The sequence below is a fragment of the Sarcophilus harrisii genome, chromosome 3 (assembly GCF_902635505.1).
Source record: "Sarcophilus harrisii chromosome 3, mSarHar1.11, whole genome shotgun sequence".
Lineage (NCBI taxonomy): Eukaryota > Metazoa > Chordata > Mammalia > Dasyuromorphia > Dasyuridae > Sarcophilus > Sarcophilus harrisii.
This window is the reverse complement of record NC_045428.1, coordinates 10375607-10399536: the sequence shown is the minus strand read 5'-3', so window position 1 is coordinate 10399536 and position 23930 is coordinate 10375607. Positions and strand designations below refer to the sequence as shown.

Here is a 23930-nt window from a genome sequence, read left to right as displayed (position 1 = left end):
TGGGTGGAGCCTGGTCTGGGGTGGAACCTGGACCCTGGGGGAGAGCTGAGTTCCTGGGGTGGAGCCTGTTCCTGGGGGTGGAGCCTGGACTCCTGGGGGTGAAGCCTGGTCTCCTCTCCTGGGGGTGAAGCCTGGTCTCCTGGGTGGACCCTGGGCTCCTGGGGGTGGAACCGGGGCTCCTGGGGGTGGAACCTGGACTCCTGGGGGTAGAGCTGAGCTCCTGGGGGGAGCCTGGGCTCCTGGGGGTGGAACTGGGGCTCCTGGAGGTGGAGCCTGAGCTCCTGGGGGTGGAGCCTGGGCTCCTGGGGGTGGAGCCTGGACTCCTGGGGGTGGAGCCTGGACTCCTGGGGGTGGAGCCTGGGCTCCTGGGGGTGGAGCCTGGGCTCCTGGGAGCGGAGGGGGCCGTAGGCGCGACGGGATGCGGCTGGGGAGGAGGGCGGCCAGGGGCGCTGGCGTGGGGCTGGCTTTCCTACCTTTTCGAAGTGCTGATCGTCGAAGGAGATCTTGGCGGTTCCGGACTGGCGGACGCCGGAGCCGTAATCCGGGGCTTCCTCGTCGGCTGCAAGGAGAAGGGAGGCGCGGCGTTAGCAGAGCCGGGAGGCGCTAACGGGATGGGTTTGTGGCAGGGGGGAAACGAGCCCGAGGCCCGAGGAGCCCGGAAGGCCCGGCTGCTTCCCGGGGGCCATTCCCTGGGCCCGCGTCTGCCCGCCCCCGAGCCGGGCTCTTGCTCCCGTCAGTGGCCAAAAGCGAGCTGGGCGGGCGCCCTGACCGCGGTGCGCGAGGCGAGACCCCCAGGGGGGCGGGGCGGGGCCGGCAGAGGCGTCCTGCCCTCAGAAGGCAGAGCCCGGGACGGGCCGTGCAGACGGTGCTCGAGGCGAGCGCCTCAGGCTGTTTTCTCCCAGGAGCCGCCGCCCTGACTCCCTGAGACCCCCGGGTCCCCTGCTCCTCTCCCTGGATCCAGAGGCTTCTCAGTCACGACACGCCCCTAAGTGCATCCAGCCTCGGGGACGAATGTAAGAACATCCGGGGGGGGGGGCGCTAACTGAAGCCCCTTCCCTAAGCCTCTGCGCTCCTGGGAAATTACTTTCCAGGCAGTCTGGGTGATGTCACAGGGCCGCGTCCCCCTGATCTTTGGGGGGAGGTGGCCCTGAGTTGGAAAAACCTTGAATCTCACCCCCTGCCGCCCTTTGGGAGCATCCCCATCCTCCTACTTGATTCCCAGGGGAAACTCCCGCAATGATCCTCACCCACAATTCATTTGGAGCTCTTGGCCTGGGGCACAATCAGCACCTATCACTGACCTGGAAATGAGTCCCTCACTCCATCTGGACATGACTCCCTAGCCCTGGGCCCTAGAAACCTCAATATCATCAAAACTCTGCATTCCCTTTGCTAATTTCCTAACCAGGAACCAGCCCCCAGAGACTTCTCAGTGAAAATGACCGAATAATAATAATAATAATCATAATCATAATCATAATCATAATAATGATAAACAAGCCATTTTCATCAAAAACTTCCCTTGGAGACTGAGACTGCGAATTCTTTCACAGAACCTGCCACACCAGCCTGGGGACCCCCAAATGCTGTTAGGCTGTCTTAGGGAAGAGGGAATTTCTCTCTTGAAATAGGATTGAGAAAATCTCCACACCTGCACCATAGTCCATGTCCTCATCATGTGCTGCCTCTTTTCCCAAAGAAAACCCAGACCCTGGGGAAGGTCTATGACCCATTTCACAGCATTTATCCACAGCACTAGAGTTAGTTAAGCTCGAGGAGGGGGAGGTTGTAGGAAGCAATACAAATTTTCTTTTTAATTCTTCTAACTTTTCTCTGCTGGAGGGAACTGAGCTGTGTTGTTGTTGTTGTGTGCAAAAGCACACGGAACTTAGTTCCAGAATATCTGGGTTTGAGTTCTTGCCTTCTTCTAGCCTCAGTTTCCCTCTCTATAAAGAGGAGCAACAAAGTCTCTCTTGTGATGAGGTGACTGAAGCTTTTATAGAATTTTATGGTTAAAAAGGGCTTATATTCATGATCCCAGTGGAGCCCACAATAACCTGGCCATGAAAGCAGAGCAAATATTATACCCATTTGCTGGATGAGGAAGCTGAGGACTAGACAGAGGATGAAATTTCTAGCCTTTAAGACTTGCAAAGGGCACTCTGTACCTTCTCTCATTTTAATGTCTATAGGGCATAGGTATCAACCTTTTTGTTATATAATGAGGACTCTGAGGTTTGCCAAGGGTCACCCACCACCAAGTGTCAGAGGTCAGTTCTCTTAGTCCAGCACCCGGCCTGCTGCCACACTTTCTTGCCAACTCTTTCACATAAGGGATTTTCTACTCTCTAGATCTGCCTTTCCATGGGGTGAGCTCCCCATTCTTTTGGAAGTGTTCAAATAGACTGGATGATCAGGCCCGATTTGTGGGCCACCAGGGAGTTCCCGTTGGGTAAGCGGTCCCAGCTCCCATCCAAACCTAAGACTCTGATTCTGGCCCAGAGCTGGCCCCAAGGGCAGGTCAAGATCATCCTAATGACTGGATGTCCAGCAGGGAAAAATAATGAATGGTTTCATAAGCGTCCTATTTATAATCCCCCGCCAAAAGATTAAAAGTTATTTTAAGTCCCAAGTTTGGGTTATCGGGTATTTCCAAAGGCCAGCGCTGCCCGAGCCGGCTTCCAGGGGAGACCCACATTCCAACTCGCTTGGGAAACACAAACAACATTTTTTAAGGGTCAATAAACCCTGTAGAGAAGGCCGTAGGTGAAGAAACCGCTGGCTTGGGCAGCTGGATTTGCATTTTAAAAGCAACACGAATATAGCCATGGCTCTCCCAGGGCCCTCACCCAAGGGACCTATGACCTGGAGGAAGACTGAACCACAAGGCAAGCAAGGGGCTCTTTTACTAACCAAAGGGGAGCCAGAGCAGAGGAAAAACCCCATGGGCGTGGGTGGGCAGGTGCCCAGGAGAAGGGCGAACCTTCCATGCCCATTTGGCTCCTATGGAGGACTGACCTGAGAGCAGAGGGACTTTTATGCACCAATGAGGACAAAGGTCAGCTCCAAACTGTTTTCTATTCACAGAATAACATTTACAGCTGGAAGGGACCCAGTCCAACCCCCTCCCGCCCCCCTGCAATGGAGCCCAGAGAGCTTTAGTGACAGCATCTGCAGCCTTTCCCTATGGTTGTCTTCCAGCTCATCTGAATGCATCTTGTATGGATCTATTTATTTACATATTGTATCTCTCTCTCCCACCCCACCCTCATTAGAATGGATGCTCCTTGAGGACGGGAACTATTCCTGATTTTCTCAGTATCTCATCATTTAGCACAAAATCTGGCACTGACTGACCAAGTGCACGTATGTCAGAGCATGTCAGCTCCCGGACTGGAGGCAAGGGACCTGTGTTCAAATATTGCCTCCAGTTGTGTGGTGGGGGGCAAACCTCGTCTTCCTAAGCCTCATCACTAGGTGGGAGGGACATTACCCAGAGTACCCAGCTCCCAGGGAGTGTGTGAAACTCTAAAAAAAAATTTTTTTTTCTTGCTGAGGTAATTGGGGATAAATGATTTGCCCTAGGAAATGTTAAGTGTCTGAGGTTACATTTGAACTCAGGTCCTCCTACTTCAGGGCTGTATCCATTGCGCCACCTAGCTGCCCCTAAAAAGATAACATTTGTAAGCAAAGCGTCATGGACTATGCCTGGCAGTGGCAGGGGAGCAGGGAAGAATGGAGAGGGATCAGTTGCCCAAGATGTCAGCCCCACATGGACCACGGCTCCTCCATGGCTTAGCAGACTCTTTTTAAAGAGTTTCCATGCCCCAAACTTCCATCATCCTGAAACCAGACTAGTGAACAAGCATCTTGGAGATGAGCTAGAGGTTCCGACTCAGTCTCCTCCATGCCATAACTAACGTGGGATAATCGGGGCTTTGTCCAGGATGTGGGCATGTAGAGGGAGCACAGTTGTAACTAATTCCCTCTGGCTTTTCTTTCATTTACTTGACGTTTACAGGCACCATGGCATGGGGGGAGAGTGGTGGACCGGGAGTCAGGAGCACCATATTCAAATCTGACCATATTAGCAGGATAACAAGGACAAATCCCTGAGCCTTAGGCAATTCCTTAGAGTGCATCCGCTAACTCCATAAATGGGCTGCACTCTCCGCTGGTGGAGGAAGTCCTTCATACTGGGAAGCCCTGAGCTGATCACTCTTGCCTCCCTCATGTTCTAAGTCATGATTCCTGCGAGCCTTTGAGCTACTTCTCCCAAGTATCATTAGCTGTCCCTTTCCTTAAGGTCTTCCTTGATAGGTCCGCCAGGCTGACACTTATTTGTAGCCAAAGCTTTTGGGAGCACGAGCTCACCAGACTCATATCAGCAGAGATGCAGATCTGTCATGTGACTCTGCCTTCCCTTCCCCAGTTCATTCACTCACTCATTCATTCATGCATTTGACAAGCATTTCCTAAGTGCTTCCTGTGTACCCCAGACTTTGCCAGGCTTTTTCTCAGCTGCCTAAAGCCCCCTTGGGAATGGGGTGATATTTTAGCCATTGTCCAGGGCTGGGGTCACTGACGGTCCCTTAAAAAAAAAACCCAAACATGCCATTTCTCAGCGAGGGGCCATTGAGAGAGAGCAGGCCAGAGTTCGGGCTGTGCCTGAGGATAATCACCAAGTCCTATTTTTGCCCTCCTTCTGTTCTCTTCTCAGGGTGTGTTTGTCTCCGACAGCTGGAGCCCTCCTTAATCATCTAGACCATGTTAGAGGGCTTTATTTCTATTTATGAGCTAATTATGGTAGTTAATCTTATATAATTCATCTATTAATATGTAGAGTACGTCTCTGGTGCCAAATGTTGCACCGCAGCCTCTGGAACCTGCTGACTCATAAGCTTTTAAAAAAAGCCATTAGAAATTACAAAGTGAACATTTGATAACGGGGCCCGACAAATTTTAATTGAAGCCCATTAAGTTGGTGGGGTTTTGAGGGGGATGTTTTTTTTTTTTCCTTCCTGGCTGCTTTCCTCTTATTATAACTGTGTTATTAGCTGGCCACATTTTAACTCGCTCTTCTGGGAGGCTTAGAATGTCAACACAGGCTGTGCTGTCTCCTCTTCCAAGGCGTTTTCAAATGAAGGGCTGAGCTTATGGTGCCCTGAAGTTTGTACGGGAAGCCCTTCATACGTTTTCTCAGGAAGCACCAGTGAGAGTTAATAGAACCTGAAGGACACTTCCTTCCACCCCTCAACACACACAGATTTTGCATTTCTTGAGCTAAGACAGGAAATCTTCCTGATCTGCCACCGTCTTCCCTCTCAAACTACCGAGCACTTAATGACTTGGAAACTTCCATTAGGGGCATCTAGGGAATGGCTCAATGCTTATAGTGCTCGATCTGGAGTCAGGAAGCTCAAATCCAGCACCAGACACTTGGCACCTGTATAACCCCAGCCAATTTACCTCATCTGTCAAAGGGGGAACCATGAGAGCATCTACCTCCCAGGATGCTTGGGATATTAGTCAAGAGTTTCACAAATCTCAGAGCGCTAGCTAGTAAGATGTATTTGTGCTGTGTGTACTGTTATTTGTGTTGCTTACCCCCTTTAGGATGAAAGTTCCTCGCAAGTGGGATTTGCTTTATTCTTTGTACTACCCCCAAGTATAGTGCCTTGTATACAGTGGGTGCTTAATAAGTACTTGCTGATTTATCGATGGATTGTGGTCTTTGGATTCGCAATGCCAGGCACAAAGGAGGTGTTTAATAAATTCTTGGTGATTGATTGATAAAGCCCAAGAGGACCTGTGCCCCTGTGGCTACCCAATGATCCAGACAGGACTTGAAGAAAACCAGTGAATCAAGGGGCTGCTACCATTTTGGAGAGGAAGAATCATAGGCTTGAGTGCTTGAAGGGATACTAGAAACCATCTAAACTGAGAAACTGAGGCACGGAGAGGGGAAGAGGATTTTCTAAAGTCATAGAGATGGCAAGGATCACAGCCAGAATTCACAGCCCCTTCCAGCTCAGGAAAAGCCTTTTAGGGGCAGCTAGGTGGCGCAATGGATACAGCCCTGAAGTCAGGAGGACCTGAGTTCAAATGTGCCCTCACACACTTTTGGCTCTGTGGCTGGTACCTAGTAGACCCTTGTTAAATGCTTGTTGAATGAATCAGTGAGTGAATTAATGAACGAGTGGATGGGCAAATCAGTGAATGAAACACCAACAAATGAATGGATGACAATCAATGAATAAAAATTAGTGAATGGGTGAATTAATGAATGAAAAACAAAATGAATTCATGGATGAATCAATGAAAGAGAATAAATGAAGTGGGAGGAAAAAGTCCCGGATCATGTGTCAGGGCAGTGGTTTCCCAAGCCACGTTTTGCTTCATTACCCCACAGAGGTCTACACCAGTCCTCCTGACTCCACCAATCCTGTGGCCCACATGGGGTCCTCTCAGAAGACCGGATCTTTTCTCGCACCCGGTGGGCATGGCACATGGCTTGGGGCGCCCGTTACAGGTCGGAGGGCGGGGGAGGACCTACCTGAGATGGCCTGCACGGCCACACGCAAGAAGCCCTTCACTTCCCCCTTCTCGCTGACGATGGCCACGCGGTGGACCAGGGGCACGGGGTACAGCAGGTTGCTGAGGTACACGAAGGCCCTGAGGGAGAGGCAGAGGAGAGTGGTCACTGTGCCCCGCTGCTCCCCGGGGGGTCGCCAGGCCCACGGCAGGCTGATGGGCAGTTGGCGTCATCACAGCTCACCGCTCACACCACAACAGCGCTGCAAAGCAAAATGGAAGCAAGACAGCCAAGGCCAGCCGGAGGAGGAGGAGGAGGAGGAGGAGGAGAAGAAGGAGGAGGAGGAGGAGGAAGATGAAAATGAGCATGAGGATGGCATGAGGAGGCAGAGGGCAAGTGAGAGAGGGGCTGAGCCGTGCGTGCTGGAGGTGGGAAGGGCGGGCTACAGTCGGGTTCCGGGAAGTCGGCTCATTGGCGTGAACTTGAACTTGGCAGTGACTTAGTGACCCTCCCTGCTCCCCTCTCCCAAGGTAGTACCTTTCAGTCTTTCATCTCCCCTGGGCAAGGGGAGGGGAGGGAACTGTCCTCTGGAAGCTAAAAAAAGGACCTCTGGCCATAAAGAGTAGGAGAGCTAGTCAATAAGAGGTGGCGAGGCAGCGGGCCGCTGGCAATGAAATCCAGAGGCCGGGGAGGGACGAAGGGCGAAGGTCTGGGGCGGGCTGCAGAGGAGGAGACGCAGGAGGGGGCAGAGAAAGGGAGGCTGAGAAGGAAGGGATGGAAGGAAGCGCTGGGGTCACGGACCAGAGCTGCCCACCTCCTGAAGGAAGGAGCACAGGCCTGTTCAGTCTGAGAAAGAAAAGGGATTTCCAAGGGGACCTCTGGGCCTTGTGGCTGGGGAGGGCAGGAGCCTGGGGGGAGGAAGGGGCTAGGAGCGGCTTGGGGGGGGTCCTGGCACCTTCTACCTGGAGGCCCTCTGCTTGTGCCCGCTGGGAGCAGCTTTTCTCCCAGCCCTTACAGTATCCTCCTTGGCATTCTACTACCCCCAACTAAAGCTCTAAGCATCTCAGCCGGAAAACCAGAGATGCCCTTGGGAAAAATAACCCCGGTCCCTGAAAGGAAGAAGAAGGAAGAAAGAAACATTCCCTTTCTATTTTTTTCTGAGCAGGGTCCCAGGCTGGCTCCTACCCTTGGCTACGCCTACAGCCAGAAAGCTCAGGGCTGAATCCTCACTTAAACATTTACTAGCTCTTTGGCCAACTTCCTCGATTCCTGTCTGCCTCAGTTTCCCATCTGGAAAGCGAGAACTTTGGATTCTGCAGCATCTAAGGGCCTTTTCAGCTCTGCCGATCCCCCTCTAATCTTGTTCCATTAACATAGACTGACTTTACCCTTAACTTCCCCCAGCCAGTGCCAACCATTGGTGAGATCAGTTATGTGGATCAGGAGAGAGAGAGAGAGAGAGAGAGAGAGAGAGAGAGAGAGAGAGAGAGAGAAGAGAGAAGACACAGAGAAACAGAGAAGAATGGAGGAAGGAGAGTCAGAGAGAGAAAGGAGGCAGGAGATAAGGAGAAAAAAGAAAGGGAGGTGGGAGCAGAGAGACAGAGAAGAGAGAGGAGAACATGAGGAAGAAAGAGAGAGGGAGAGAGAGAAATACAGACAGACACACAGAGACAGGTAGACACAGATACATAGAGACAGAGAAAGAAGACAGCCGACAGACACAGAGAGAAACAGAGAAAGACAGAAGCAGATACAGACACAGAGACAGAGGGAGGGAGGGAGAGACAGGTAGACAAACACACAGAGGGGAGACAGAGTCAGAGAGAAGAGAGGGAAGTAGGGAGAAAAGAAGGGGGAAGAGAGAGAGAAACAGAAATATAGACAGACACACATGGGGGGGGGGAGGAGAGAGAGAGAAAGAGAGAGAGAGAGAGAGAGAGAGAGAGAGAGAGAGAGAATATGAGAATGAATGGGTTTAGGCCATCTGTCTTGCTACTTTCCTTTCCATGACATCCTGTCTCTGTCCTACACCTTGGCACCTTTCTCCACACTGGGCAAGCTCTAACCTTTCTCAAGGCTGCCTTGGCACCCTAGTTACCACCAAAGCTCAATGTACTTGCCTCTTCCTCCCTGACACCTTTCCTGAGCCCACCTTCTTTACCTACTTTTTAGACCCCCCCGACTGCACTATTAGTGTGAACTTGCTTTGTACATATATTTATTTATGTACCGATAGCTGGTCCCTGTGCCAGCCTCCCCACCCCAGTAGAACTTACAACCCTTTGAAGGTGGGCACTTATTTCATTTTTTTTTCTGCTGCATTTTCATTTATTTTAAAAGGTATTTCCAAATTACATGGAGGCACTGGGAGTTTCCTTGTTTGACATCTCTGATCTTTTTTTTTTTTTTTTTTACTTATTTCATTTTTGTCTTCCTTTTTTCAGTGCTCAGCCTGGGGCGTGTGAGATAGAAGACCTTTCATAAATGCTGAGCGTGAATTAATCAGGGCAGACCCATCCCCAGTCCAGGAAAACCCAGGCTACCAAGCATTGAAATGCCTTCCACTCATTGGGAAGATCAGGCGCTTCATTTCTGCAGATGAGAAACATGTTACATAGTGTAATGCAAGTGGCTGCTTGCCCTGTCTCATCCAGGGGCTGGACACTCCAGCTTCCCAGCATCCTCTATATTTTGCCCCCATCTGTTATCCTGGCTTAGCCAGCAGCAGACGTAGTCCTACTTCTCAGAGCTGGTTACCAGCTCCTAATGCAGACACACACTGGGAGAAAGCCTGATGTGATGGATGGACTCTACTTGCAACGATGAGCACATGGGAGGAAGGGGATACAGACATAGACAAACGTCACCGCTCTCACTGGGAAAGAACCGACAGAATCTTGGAGTGCGAAGGAGCCGGTCTGATCTCTGCCAGACAAAGGGTCTCCTCTCCAACTTGCTCAACTGAGTTTTATCTGTTACAAAGCCTCAGAGCAAAGGAACCCACTGGCTCAGAGAGACCTAGCTCTCCCAGAGAGGAGGCCTTCTTTGACCTTGCGCGCTAAGGCTGTCCCTGCCATTGCCACCCCATTTTACTAGATCCATCTCTGGGGCTGAGAAGAATAATGCTGATCTTTCAACATGGCAGCCCTTCAATTACTATCGGGCAAAGGCCCCCTGGGAGATTAATATAACTTCAATTCACGCTAAAGTAAGAATGACTGATTTTAGATCCTTTCCTTAGAGTGGGTTCTGGTTTGGGGGAAAGGGAGAAGAGATCTTCAGCCTCTTTCCTCAGGGGTTGCATCTCTGTCATGCGATATATAGGAAAGCCAGAAAGGAAGAATTCCCCATAGGCAAATCTCTTCTCTACCTCTCCCCTTTCCCTCACCTTCCTTGTCCCAGCAAAGCTTTGGCTGGTTTATGACTTGATACATCCTAGGGCGTTACTTCAAGTTCTATGTACAAAAAGATGAAATGATCAGTCCAACATCATCAGACGGAAGATTGGAACAAGGGTCTGATCCAACACTCGCCATTCCTTCCTCTATGGCACTACCATAGTATTGCAAGCACAGGAATTGAGATCATTGCCTCCCTGATTTGCCTAAATTTTATATGCAGGATCGCAAAGCTCAAGCGGCCATTTCTGGACAAGACCCTTCCACGGGCCTTGGACAAGTGGCCCTAACGATGGGAAGCCCATTTCTTTGGGACAGCTACCTTGGTTGGGAGCTTTTACCTGACATTCAGCTAACTTCAGGCCTCTCTGTGTCTTCTACCCTTGTTCCTTCTGGCTCGATTCTCTGAGACCAATGAGTATAATAAGTCTGATCCTTCACGTGGTCAACCCTTCTTTAGGAAACACTCCCCCTCTGGCTACTGGGTTCTCCTCAGAGAATCCAAGGCTTCCTGGAAATGGAATAAAGTAAATCTGGAAGGTTGAGGAAGGTTTCTACTGCTCCTTCATCTTTACTTTCCTCCTTCTGAGCTAGATGATAACTTACTGAGCCCATGGGGGATAAAAAGCATTGTCCTTGATCTTGTCTCTTCTAGTCAGGAAAATGCCTGGAGAAGGAGAATGGCAGATGCTGCCCAGACCCATAACCTGGAGACAAGACTGCTGGGTAGTTAGCTCCCAGAGAAGCAGCATAAGGCTGACCTCTCTCTTCCAAATCCATCTCATTCTAAATCCAAGGTCAATGACCTGCATTTCTGGTCACTCTCCATTCCAGCCTCTGGGGCCAGGAATGCAAGTAGGCTTTAAGCCACTGCATGGTGCTCTGATGTATTCAGGGGGAGGGGAGGAACAGCTCAGTGCCCTGTACCAGCTGTGCTCCTACGACCTTTCCATCCCTACGCGAGGACAGGACTGCCTTTCTCTGAGGGCCCAAGGAGCTGAGAACAGCAGATTGTTAGCCATGACAATGTGGTTATTGATGAGTGGCAGACACAGAGCTGTTGTCTCCTTGATGTCACGTCCCACATGGAGGCAGGACCCTAAGCCATCAGGGGGAGCTCTGTCTGTGTGGGGGCTGCAGAGACTGCCTCCTCCTCCTCCTCCTTTCTTCAGACACTCGCCTCTTCTGGGACCTTTCCTTGGAAGGAGAGGGTTTTCCTCCTTAAAGACATGAGCAGCCAAAGGACAGACCTAGGAGATACTGTCCTTAAGGGGAGAAAGAAGAACCTCATCAAAGACATCCACTAGGGAGCAAGGAATGAGGAAAAGGCCACATAACATGGACCAGGCGGGACCATGGAGACTGAGGCCAATCTATTCATTTGACAAATGAGGAGTGAGGTCAGTGAGATCACAGAGCATCATAGATCTGGGGTGGAAGGGATGTTGGGGGTCATCTGGTCCATCCTGCCTCTCCTTTAGGGATGAGGAAGAAACGGCTATAACCTGGTCCAGACTCTTGGTCCCTGGAAAATTGTGGGGTGCAGAGAAGAGACAACTGGATTTGGAGCCTGATACCCTGGGGTCTAACCCCAGAGGGATTGCTTTCTCCCCATGTGACCTTGAGTCTCTCTATAAAATGGGAAGAGGATTGGATGAGGCGACTTTCCATTGTCAGATATTAGTTCCCTAACCGTGATGCCGCCAGGTCCCACATGTTCCTATTTCCTTTAAAGCTACAAGGTCAAATATATTTTTTTCTCAGTCTCCAGATTGTGGGTCAGCATGTCATCCTAGCCAATGGTGCCATTTTATAACAAACCACACGTCAACAACATGTCAACAGATGACCGAACAGGTCATAGGAGCATCTCCTCCAAGAAATTATTTAAATGACTTCAGAACTCCAAACACCAAGACCGCCCATCATGTGAGTCCAGCCTCATTATAGACTTCTCCCTTCCCTATATCTTATGGTCTAGCAAAACCAGCCTTCATTGTGTTCTTCACACAGCTCAATATCTCCCATGTCTATGCCTAGAATCCATTCCCTCCTTCCCTTCAGCCTCACAATCTCTTACTGTCTCCAAGACTCTACTCAAATGTCATCTGCTCCATTTGTTCTTTCCTGATCTCTAAAATGGTGAGGGTCCTCCCTCCCTCACTATCCTGCATTTATTTTGTATAGAGTCTATATTTAAATTATTGTTGATGGATCGAGTCATCCCTTCCACCAGTATTTAATAATCTATGTGTTTAGTACTATGTAAGTGCTAAATGTTGGAGATATAAATGAAGATCCTAGACTCTAAGTGAACTTATATTCTTCTACCACCCCAAAGCATTCTGGGGGGTTGTGATCCAGAGAGGAAATTCTCTTAGAAGCGGTCTGCATTCATTTCTGGTGCCAGAGAGCAAAGTGATCTTGATGCTTCCTCAGACTACCAGATACTCTGGGGATGGGCTGTCTACTGAGCTATGGACAGAGTTTCATACACTTCTGCTGCTGGACTCTCCAAAACATGTCTCCCATTTCTAGTTCTTTACTGTGTGACACAGGAGAGACCATGATGAGGGGCAGAGTCTAAATTTTGGGTAAAGGCGGGGTGGGGATGCTTCCAAAGGAAGGAAAATGAGCGGCCGAATCAGGAATCCTCTAGAAGCCAGCCCTAACCCGTGCCTGCTTTCTGAGTTAGTGTAAATCGGGGTTCTCCACCCTTCCAATAGGACTTTGTGTATCAGGTAAAGGGAAAAGTATTTCTAGTTTTCAAATTCAAAATAAATAAGAGAAAGCCCACTTCAAAAATTGTTTGCTGAAAAAGCAGAATTATCCATCACAGATTAAAAGGAGTTGAGACTTCTAAGGGGTTAGGAATGAGAATGGATGAAGAATCAGGGTGTTAACCTGAAATTTACATCAAGGCAAGCCTGGCACCCCATGGCTTCCATAAGCCTCGGGGTGTCCAGCACAGTGCTTTGCGAAAAGTAGGCATGTGGCAAGTGCTTGTTGAATGATTGATTGAATCGATAAATGCTTCCCTTAGGGACCTACTGATTTCCCCTCCTCATCATGGCCCCAGCAGAATGCTGTGCAGGTAACAGACTTTTAATGAACATTTGATGAACAAATGGACTTGATGTTACTTTATTTGAAGCTTTATCCCAAACGTGAGGATGTGAGGAAAAGTCATTGGCTTGCCTCAATGGGCATGGAGCCAGGAGTTCAAGTCCCAGATCTGCGGCTTAGCACCTGTGAGAACTTGAACCAATCCCATCTCTTCTCTGGCCCTCCATTTTCTTATCTATCTATTAGGAGGGTTGAACTAGTCTTCCAGTCTGACACCTAGTTGCCTCAGTTTCCTTCTCATTTGTTACGGATGTTGTAAAGGTGATTTCCATTCAGCTAAGACTTGGATGCTAAGGCCTTTGTACCTTTATGAGACTCTGCAACTTTAAGGCCCCTTCAGTTATGGACAGTGTGAAAGTCTTACAGACACCCCAGGTCTATAGAAGAGCAATAAATGCATGGAGCCAGTCACCTTTCTTTGGGTGACCACTCAGAGTGCCGCCATCTTGGAAATTGGTGATTGTACCTAGAGACTTGGGGCTAATTTACAGATGCTAGGTAAAATGTGGGGAAGGCCGGCATTGTATTAAAAACATGGGCTCAAAATGCCCTAGAGACATTCACAGTTGTCAGGAACAGTGGGTCACAAAGGGAGCCAATCCTGGGTGTTTGAACCTTAGTTGTCTTATCGTATATTGGGGTTTGATGTGCTCCCATGAAGGGAGAGTGGAGTGAGCTGTTTGCAAAGGGAAAGCGACACAACTCAAAGGGAGGGAATGTGTTAAGGAAGCTTTGAAGGGAGGTGGAGTAGAGCCTGGAAGATGGACAGTTCAGTCCAGCTAGTTCATCAATAAACTGCATTAACTTAAAGGCCTCCTTAGAAGGGCTCTATTCTTCCCCCTTCCCCCCAGCTATCCATTTTCAGGTAACAGGATAGCATTTAAGCCAATAACCATATTGCTGCTTGAGATTATGGGAAAATGGCTTCTTTGGATGGCATACTTAGCATCTTCCTTATGGGTTTCTACTTTGGGACCAGATTCTTTTCCAGGCTTAAAAGGCAAAGATCCATCTGGGCATCTTCTGTATACAGGACCAGATTCTGCATGTGTGTCTGGTTGGCTCTCCCCTCCCTGTGAGGCCTGGAAGAACACCTGGGATTGTGGAGTACAAGCCCCTCTCCGGGCCTCTTTGCAAACACTTTCCAAAGGATATTTATGGCGGTACTGGACAATGGAGATTTTATGAAGATCCTGCTGGAGATCTAGTCCCCCCTCTTATTCCTGTCTAAAGGCAAGTGATCAATGGAAAACAAGTGGAACAGACCCAAGAAGGGACCTGCAAAGAGTCTGTTTCTCAACCTGAAGAAGCTTCCCTGTTCTCCTATTGGCGAAGACCAACACATCTGCTAGATGATGACAAGTGGGTGAGAATGTCCTCCCTTCTCCATCTTGGCAAACAATGGAGCTTTTCAGGAAGACTCTCCCCCGCCCCCAACATTACCATGTTGACTTAGAGTCAAAGATATTTAGGGCTGAAGACCCTTCTGAAATTAGTTTAGTCCAATCTCAGCATTATGGATGTGAAAACACTCTTGCTGCTTCAGAACCCAGTGGCCATCTCCAGCCCAAGGCCAAGTTTAGCCTCTTTCTTTCTATCAGCTCTCTTAGTCTCTAGAGTAGCAGAGGCCTTTGATCCTTGGACTTTGGAAGACCACCTGTGCCTTCAATTACCAGAGCTGATATTTCTAGAGCCCTTTGCAAAACATTTTATAGACACAACATCATGTGACTCTGAAAACAGTCCTTGAAGCTATGTGCTCTTATCCCCCATGGCACAGATGTGAGGCTGGGAGAGAATTTGCTTAAGGATAAACACTTAGCGTCTGAAGCAGGATTTGAAGGTGGGTCTTCCTGACTCCAAGTCCAAGGTTCTTATCAAGGATCTACATCCTTGTCATGGTTCCCTGGATCATTAGGTGCAGATATTCCTAAAACAAGCCTCCCCCTGCTTGGGGCACGCAATGCCTTGGACCAATCCAATACTGCTCACCATGTCTCAAGTTGCCTTATCTATCTACAACAAGCTCCGGGGAAGATTTATCCTCCCTCGCTTCATCCCTTTCCCCCTTTTCTTCCTCCTCATTCCCCTTTCCTTCCTCTCTTCCTTTTCTTACTTTCTCCACCCAACAGTTCTCCACTGTTACAAAATGGGCATTTCTAAAGCCTTCTCATCCATACTGTTTTTCCAGACCACTTTTCTTTTCCCAGAGGTTGCTGGCAAGCTCTGGGGTCTGGGTCTCAAGGATCTCATCGGGATGGGAGTTACTCCTCTACTGCTCCGGTCTTCCCTGACTTGGTGCGTTAGGTAGGTTGGCAGGGGTAATCTCTGGCTCCCTCTGGGCTGACCTGCTAAGCTTCCTTGCCTTTTGAAGGATGCAGGAGGAATGAAAGAAGAGATTGGTTTTATAGAGAATACTCCTCGCCTCCAACCTTCCCTTCTCTCAAGTTTTTTGCTCGAAGCCATGACCGACAACTCTGGATGAATGGGAAAGAACGTTAGCCACAGGGAAGAAGGGCCAGAGGGGTAGCTCTGAGCCTGGGGTCAGGCAGCCACCCTGAGAGTGGCAGGGTGCAGACAGATGGGTGGGGGGAGGCTGGGGACGTTGCTCTGAATCCCCAGGTGTGGAGCCTGGCTGATTGCTCCCACCGTGGTCTTATCCAAACAGAAGAGATGGGTATATCTTGAGGGAGGATGAAAAGTGAGGGGAGAAAAGGGAGCAGGAACAGAGAAAGAGAGGAGGGTGAGGGCATGTGGCACTAAGGGATGAGGAAAAGAGAGCAGACACTAACCACAAGATTGGTGAGGTGCAAAGATGGCATGCTCAGACCAAAGAAAAGCCTTTTAAAAGGAAGACAAAAGTGAAATAACCCCTCCCCCCGATTTTGCTAAAGCTTTGTAGAGAGAGCCAGCAGCTAAACAAAGAAAGAAACTAAAAAAGGATATGTGAAAAAAATCAAAGACAAAGGCCCCAATTATCAACCAGTCAGAACACAGTTCATGGGAAATGTGGCCTGCACAGCTGCTGCCCGGGGATGCCCATTCTGAGCGCAACCAAAAAGATTCGGGAGATTCAAAATAAAGGCCCTCCAGAGACACCCCACAACGGGGGCTTGGGGAGGAGCTTCTTCTTTGGTTGATTTTATTCATTTTGTCACTTTTGTCCAATCTCAGATTTCCCAAGTGGAAAAAAGAAAAAATGGGAAGAATCCAGCTCTTTCTGTCGGAGACTGCAGGAGCCTACATGCCATCTCTTGCCTGTTCCCGGGCCCTTCTTGTTCTGGGCTCTCTTTCCCCTCCCAACACCCTTCATTCTGAAATTTTCTTTTGCCGGAGAAGGGAACCCTCAAAGCTGTGCCAGGTATTAAGATAGACAGAGCTAGAATCTGGTCTCTGGAAAATTGATAAACCAAATCGACTCTGCTCAGAGCCTTCCCAAAAGCCATCTTCTCCCTAACTTTCTCCAACTTTTACTGTCTTTTAAGAATCCTAGACAGCAGACCCTCAGGAAGAATCTTCCTATGGAGCCTAGCTGGAAAGTCCAAACTAATTTTTGTCCATTTCAAGAGCTTTCCTAAGGACAGAGCCAAATAGAGTCGAGGCTATCAAGACCACCATCTTTCACAAATTGATCAGGCTCTGTGACTGTGACACTGCTTTTCCAGAGGGTCACTTGAAAGCTGATTATTATTCCAGATTTGAAATGGTGAAATCACAATTTATTGACCTTCTCTACTAGATAGCTCCCAGGCTGAACTCAAACCAAACCAGTGGAGGTTTCCCAATCTAGCCTAGTGATTGGGAAAAGAGCTGTCTTGTCTTTTCTCCATGACCTGGACCAGAGGAAGTATGAGTTCAACTTCCAATGGTTGTTCTGTTGGAGAAAACACTCTACTCTCTGCAGCCTAGGTCCCGTGTGGGTCTTCTGAAGATTTCTGTTTTTTTTTCCCTCTGACATAATAAAGTTCCTTTTACTTCTCACACAATAAAATGCCCAAATGTTGTAATTTCCCCTTTGGATTGGCCTTCCCTTCTGCTACATCAATCACAGGGCTAGAACTGAAAATGACCTACGTTTTGTTCCAGAGGAGAGAACTAGGACCCAGAGAAATGAAATGATCAGTCCCATCAGGGAGCGAGTGACAAAGTGAGACTAGGAATCTGGGTCTTTGACTTGAAGTCCAACACTGGTTTGCCTCTCCTCTCTTATTCTCCACGGACCTAATAATGTCCCACGTGCCATGTGACTCATCGTGAGCAAATTCCTCTCAGCCTGGATAGCCGTCCACTTGCTGTTCCTGGTGATAACTGATGTTTCTAAAGCACTGGTCTACAAAGCCCTTTCATCCAAGTGAGTCCCTCTAAACCTTGTGGCAACTCTGTGATCACTATGACAAATATCCCTATTCCCATTGGATAGATGAAAAAATTGAATCCTAGAAGGGACATTCAATGACTTGTCAAAGGTCACAGAACTAGTTTGCGGCAGAGTTGAACTCAAGTCTCTTAAACTTGTGTTCTTTCCACCATCCAGGAAACATAGCCCTGAGATATCTCTCTCTCATATATACATATGTATTTCATATACATATATCACATATATTCACACAGATATATCTATGTATCTATAAAAAACACATAGACATGTATGTGTGTGCATATATATGTATATGTACAGAATACCTACTTTTTTTTCTTGGTGTTTTTTCAGGTCTTTATTCCCCTTCTCACAGAGGCTCCCTTCCAATGTCATGGGCTCTGGTCTCAGGCTCATAATCACTAGCATTTCAATTATTCCCAATATAGGAAAAGATTAATTATTTATTGCTAATTTCAGAGCCTGCATCTCCTGGGGTTCGTGAGAGCTTTCAGGAATAAAATGAAAGTAGCCTCAGTCAAGAATCTGAAAGCTGAGTTTCATACATGCTATCAATTCCATTATTGATAAACAGAAAGGCACAAATAGTGACTAGAAGCATAGCTTTGGGACTGGGTCTGAGCCCGGTTTTGGAGACATGCTGGCTGTGTGACTTTGGGCAAGCCTCTCATTCTCAGAGTGCCCCAAGTAACTCTCGAAGACTAATCCATAAGCTAAGTTACCGAAGCTATCCATGCTCATTGGCAGAGGGAGTGTCCACACTGGGAGTTCCCCGTGCCAATGAAACCACACACTGAGAGCAAAAAAAGTGATTAGTTCCTAAGACCAAGGTACTAAGAGCCATGTTTCCCTATTGACCACAGCTCCTGCTTCTTGCTGCCTCTCACCAATATTCTTCCTTGACCGAGCTCTGCAATGAATTCTGTCAGACTCTGCTGAACGGCAACTACCCAAGCCAATCGGCCACTTCCCATAATTCCTAAAGACTCCGTGTCAATCGCCATGTCGATGGCCCTGCTGCCTCCATGTTGGAAATGGTTCTGCTCTGAAGAGATGCCCCACGCCCTTGGGCTCTTGGGGCATCTGAACGGGAGGATCATAGCCCTAAATATCTATGGAATTGGTGCCCTTTCAGATCCAATCGTGCTCAGACGGCAGTTCCCTCATGCGAAAGAGCTAGTTCCCTCCCAGCATGCTCTCCTGAAACCTCACCAACCTTCCTACTAAACTGAACAGGGGGGAGCGGTCGTAAAATGGATCCCGGCCACCATCACACAGCGAGCACTCTGGAAAGATGTCTTCCTCGAAGTCCTCCTCCTCCTCCTCCTCATCCTCCTCCTCCTCCTCCTCCTCCTCCTCCTTCCCCACATGCTGCTCGTCAGCAGGCTCGGTGATGTCGGAGTCGGGGTTCGAGAAGGTGGGGGAGGGGGTGAGATCAGCCATGCGCTCGCTCATGCATGTGTTGAAAAGAGGAGAGCTGTTGCAGCCAGAGACATCTGAGCTGAGGTTAGTACAAGATAGAAGAGAGGTTAACACCAGCTATTCCAAATTGAGCAGGATAGAGAAGGAAACAAAAAGGTTTTTTTTTTTTTCTAAAAAAACAAAACAAAACAAAAAAATAAAACAACTCAAAACCAAGAACGACAACAATGACAAAAAAAAAAAAAAAAAAAAACACCATAGAAATGCTGTTGTTAGAGATGGGAAGAACAAAAATATCCCCCCCGCCCGGCACCTCACACAGAAGCTGCAAGAGCTGTCAGCTGGCAGGATCAAAAGAGAACAGTTCAATTTGTGGGATGCCCAGGGTAGACTGGGATTGGGGACGGGCTGGTCCAGACAGAAACACGTTCATTAGAACCACTCCATGGAGGAGTGACCCCAGAGAGGCCCTCCTGTTCCCAGGCCAGCTAGGGCCTGGCCTCTACTTCAGGGCTAGACGTCAAGGGAGAAGGGTCGGGTTGATAAGACCTTTGAGGTGACAGCCCCACACCCTTCCGATCCCAATGCAGAAGGCATGGGTGTGCACGTGATTCATACAACACGGAGATGGATGCTGGCAGCCCAGTGAGAACACACACAAAGACACACATGGCCGAGGACGCAAAGCCCGTCTGTGAGTCATGGATGCCGACCAGAAGTGAGGGCCCGGTCAGACGCCCCCCCCCTCCCTTGACCAATGAAGAAGCTGCTATAGGTTCCTGGTCGGGTGTGGCCAACGGTACAGCTTCCACCGCTGGTGTTGCAGATGGTGAGTGCGCTCTGGGGCTCCAGGGAAGGGCTGAGCCATTCAGCTCCCCTCAGGGTATGTCATTCTCCCTCACTGGCTGCCCCCAAACCCACTCTCTGCTCACCCCCGACAGAACCCTGGGCTTATTGTTATGTCAATATAGAAACTGGTGTCTTCCAAGTGCAGGGTTTTTTGTACTTCTGTGAGAACGCTCCTTCGTTCTGTTCCTGTCAGGGGAAGGCAAGAACGTTCTCTCACCTGCCAACCAGCCGGAACCAAGGGAATCGGTCGTAGAAAGGGTCCCCGCCAGTCACCACGTTGTCACAGTCCTCAATGACACTGGAAGGCACCTCGGCAGCCCGATCGTACATCTCGCGCATCAAGTCCAGTCTCTGCCTATTGTGAGAGGAGGCAGGCCCTGAGCCGGTGCCAGGGGCAAAGGCCCCAGGGCCTGACCGACTATCCACAGTGGTGGGAGGGGGGCTCAAAAGGCAAATCTTGAGACAGAGGGTAACTCAGTTAATGGTTGAATGGGGTGGGGGAAGAGAAGAGGCCCCATGACACGGAGCAATGGGGAGGAAACACTTTCTCCATACCCAGAGGCTGGCAGAGTGGGACAAACTTCAGGTGTTCCACACCCATTATTCAGCGTGAGGTCACCCAACTCACCTTCAAGATTGGGGGAGAGACATAAATGTCTCTAATGCCTTGAAAGAACTGACCCAAGATGACCACATCACAGACTCAGAGAGAAAGGAACTGAGAGGTTAACTGCCTCGTTTTTCAGATGGGGAAACTGAGGCCCAGTGGTTAATTGACTCACTTAAAAGTCACATAGTGTCACAGGAAGAGTTTGAACTCATGGTCTCATGGAATCACCCTCTACCCTGATGGTTTAAGGCCAGGGAAATCGGGGTTCAAGACCTGCCATCGACACATACAAGACCTTTAATTCTGGGCAAGGGACAACTTCTGAAAGCTGCAAGCAACTCGGTAAGATAGTTTACGACCCAGTTGCCAATTTCCGTAGCTGGATGGAGTTTGCGTTCCTTGTCCCAATCAGTGTCCCAGACTGAATTCACATCCCCCACCTTGGTTTTGGATTTTCCCTTTGGGTGAAGCTCATGCAAAAGTGTCTGGAAGGTTGGCTAAGAGAGAAGGCTCAGCTCGGTGGATCCCCTGGGCCAGGCTTTTCCAGGCTCTCCTCAGCTCAATCCTCGCTCCCACCACAATGGGTATTTGCTTCTCTTGGCCTGGCTGGTAGAACAAAAGTTCCTTGGGGGCAGCGCACAGTAGGTGCTTCATTGTTACATTGAGCGAGTGACCCTTGAATGCTCATTTTCACCTCCAAATCTGAAGGGGCCCAAGCTGCCAGGACACACGTCTTGGATGGCCTCCTTTTTCTCCAGTCAACTAACTACCTTCACTGAAATCAGACGCCTGCAATAAGGAAGACTTTGTGTCCGATTCTTCCTGGCCCCATCTGGGATTTTCTCAGCAAAGACACTGAAGTGGTCCGCCATTTCATTTTTTGGTTCATTTTAGAGATGGGGAAACAATCAAACAGAGCTAAATGACTTGCTAAGGTCACAAAACTAATATTTGAGCCAGATTTGAACTCAGAAAGAGGACTCTTCTTAACTAGAGACTTGGAGCCCTATGTCCTGGGCCATCTAGCCACCTTAGACTTCATTATCCAAATCACCAGAGAACAGCTGGGTTGGTGTGGGAATGGGCTGGATTTTTGCTCCTGTGTTAGCTCCTTTACAAGGAGCTAACCCGGTCTTTTGATTGGAATTTTGGAATTTTGGGCAAGATCCTCAAGATCCACAATTCCCCCTCTTCTATTCAAAGAATCGGGCACCCTAAAAAAGCCTTGGCTGGACTTGAATTTTTTGGAGGTAATGGAGCCTGTCAGCATCTGCTATTTGGGGGGCATCAAAAGGTAGTGAAAAGAGCACGGGCTCCAGTTGGAGCATCTGTTCAAATTCCATCTCAGATGGTGGTGATAACGTGTGATTCTGGGCAAGCCACTTTCCTCCTCTGAGCCTCAGTTTACTCATCTGTAAGATGAAGGGGCTGAGCCCCAAGCCCCAAGGTCTGTATGTTTCTTCAGCTTGTCCAAATCACACAAGGACATTTCCCAAGCCCATCTCTGCCCTGCAGTTCTACAGCCTGCTTTCAACCCCAAAATGTGGAAGCCGCCTCCTGAGTGGCCATACTTTCTCCTCCAGCCTCCCCCTCCAGGATCATCGTCCTTCTTCGTCCCCTGGTTCCTACCTCAGTTTCTCCAGTGTCCAGTAATGAGTGGCCCCGTTCTTCTGATCCTGGACCTCGATGGCCACAATGGTGCGTGGGAAGGGCCGTTTCTCTCTTTCTTTGGCAGCATCAGGAGGAAGCAAATCCGGAGGTAGGGGGGAGTAGAGCGTGTCCGTGAGGAGAACAAACTGGAATTGGACCTGGTGACAAACAGGGAGGAAAGTCCAAGCATCTCCAAGCTGCTGGGATCGCCAGCTGAGAGAGCACCTCCCCCTTCCCTTCCCCTTTCCCCCTCTCCTCCACAGCATGGCAGCCAGGGGCTGGATATAAGGTCTTGGGATCTTCCCAGGAAGCTGAGAGTATATTGTTAGCGGGCTCCCATTTCCCCTGCCTACCTGGGAGAGGGCCAGCTTCCCATCTCAGTCATTTTATTCAAGTGATTATCCCCATCCCCACATCAAAGATCTAATTCCTTCCTGGGGCCAAGGGCTTTGCAACACTGGGGAAGCACTGAACGTCTCCACCTCCAGGGCACAGAGCACAGAGGATGTCACCATGGGCCCAAGGACATTTTAGTTGGGAGGATGTGAAGCCAGTGAGCCCTGGATCTTAACCGTCACTGGGGTGATATTTAGGGGCCATTATGGATCTTTGGCAGGGTCACTAAACTCTCTCCCGTAGCCTCAATAGAGGAAGTCAGCCCAGAGCAGAAGGTGGCGAAGGGAAATGGAGAAGGACCAGATGCCTATGTAGGACAGCAACTGGGATGCGGGGGTGGGGACTTGGAGATGAAGGGACAGTTTAACTTTGTCTGGGTCCAGACACTCTAAGGGAATGATGGCCCCCCCGGATGCCGGCACCACGGGTCCGAGCCTTTGTGCTGATCCAAACTCTGAAAAATAAGGAAGCTCGACCCCAGCTAACGCTTACCTTCTTCTTTAGCTCCACGCTGATGGCATTGGCTTCTTTGAGGAAAATGGCATTGCCCCACAAGAGGTCTCTCAGTGATGTGAACTGGTACCACTTCCACTTCCTGAAGGCCCAAAGCGCCAGCTCAAATTCCCTCTCTGTCCACTGGACTGTCAAGAGAAAAAACAACTCCCATGGTCATTCCAGGGAAGGGCAGCTGTCTTCCAGGAGGAGGCTACAAGGTACCTCCCACCACTTTCTCCTTCAAGAGTCTGGCCCAGAACAGGAACAATTAATGGCCGCTTGTTGAAGTAGATAGACTAAGAAAAGATGGCGGAGATTCAATAATCTTACTAAACAATACACAGTGAGCAAAAGAAATTAAAGACAGCGAATAGGCTGCAGACTGGAAGAGAAGCAGGGCTATTAGGAAAGCCAAATCACACTGTTGCATCTTCAGCGGCAGAAGTACCAGGAGGGACTTTGTGCCATGGACTGAGGCGCTCATGAAACGTAAGGTATTCCAGGACAAACCTCCATGGAGCTGAATGGAACTTAGAGGCAAGGAGTCCACACCTTCATTTTAGAGAGAAGGAAATGGAGGCTTAGAGGCTGTCCTGTTTCACCATTTGACCTTTATTCCCTCTGTAATGACACATTGGCCAGAGCCCCCTCCCCTTCCTTAGCTGTACAATGAGAAGATGTCTAGGATCCCCTGGGAGCTCTTGATCCTTTCCTTTCATGGGTCATTACCACTGGCCCATTAGCTACCCCCCTGACACATATTAGGCTGGATGATGCTGAGCAGGCAATACAGTCTTGAGCTCTGGACCAGCAGTGTCCAGCTCAGATAGAAAAGAATCCTTGAGCACAGCATGTCAACTTAGAAAACCACAAATTAATATTACCTATGTCATAGTGTATTCTTATTTCTGTTGTGAAATATTTCCCAATTACATTTTCTTCTGGTTCTGGATATACCACAGAGTGCCGTAGACCTGGGTTCGACACAAATGCTCCAGGAAACTCTCTGTGACTGCAAGTTACAGAGAAGCTGCTGGCCAGCACTGGCAGAAAGAATTTCCTTTCCCAAGA

The 23930-nt window shown here is 49.2% G+C and overlaps 1 protein-coding gene across 14 annotated transcripts in view; it reads right to left on the bottom strand.

The window, feature by feature from the left end:
- The window catches only part of KIF1A (kinesin family member 1A), a 171683-nt gene that overhangs the window by 55121 nt on the left and 92632 nt on the right, over positions 1-23930 (bottom strand). For 8 of the 14 annotated variants that reach the window (XM_031957503.1, XM_031957504.1, XM_031957505.1 and 5 more), the window contains 5 exons: positions 22857-23005; positions 21948-22126; positions 19926-20063; positions 6557-6675; positions 474-559 (listed from right to left, as the gene is read on the bottom strand). In XM_031957503.1, the coding sequence (XP_031813363.1) occupies positions 474-559; positions 6557-6675; positions 19926-20063; positions 21948-22126; positions 22857-23005 (671 nt within the window). Of the gene's footprint in view, positions 1-473; positions 560-6556; positions 6676-18653; positions 18939-19925; positions 20064-21947; positions 22127-22856; positions 23006-23930 lie in introns of all 14 variants that reach the window. The other 6 variants (XM_031957496.1, XM_031957497.1, XM_031957498.1 and 3 more) reach the window with 1 other exon arrangement.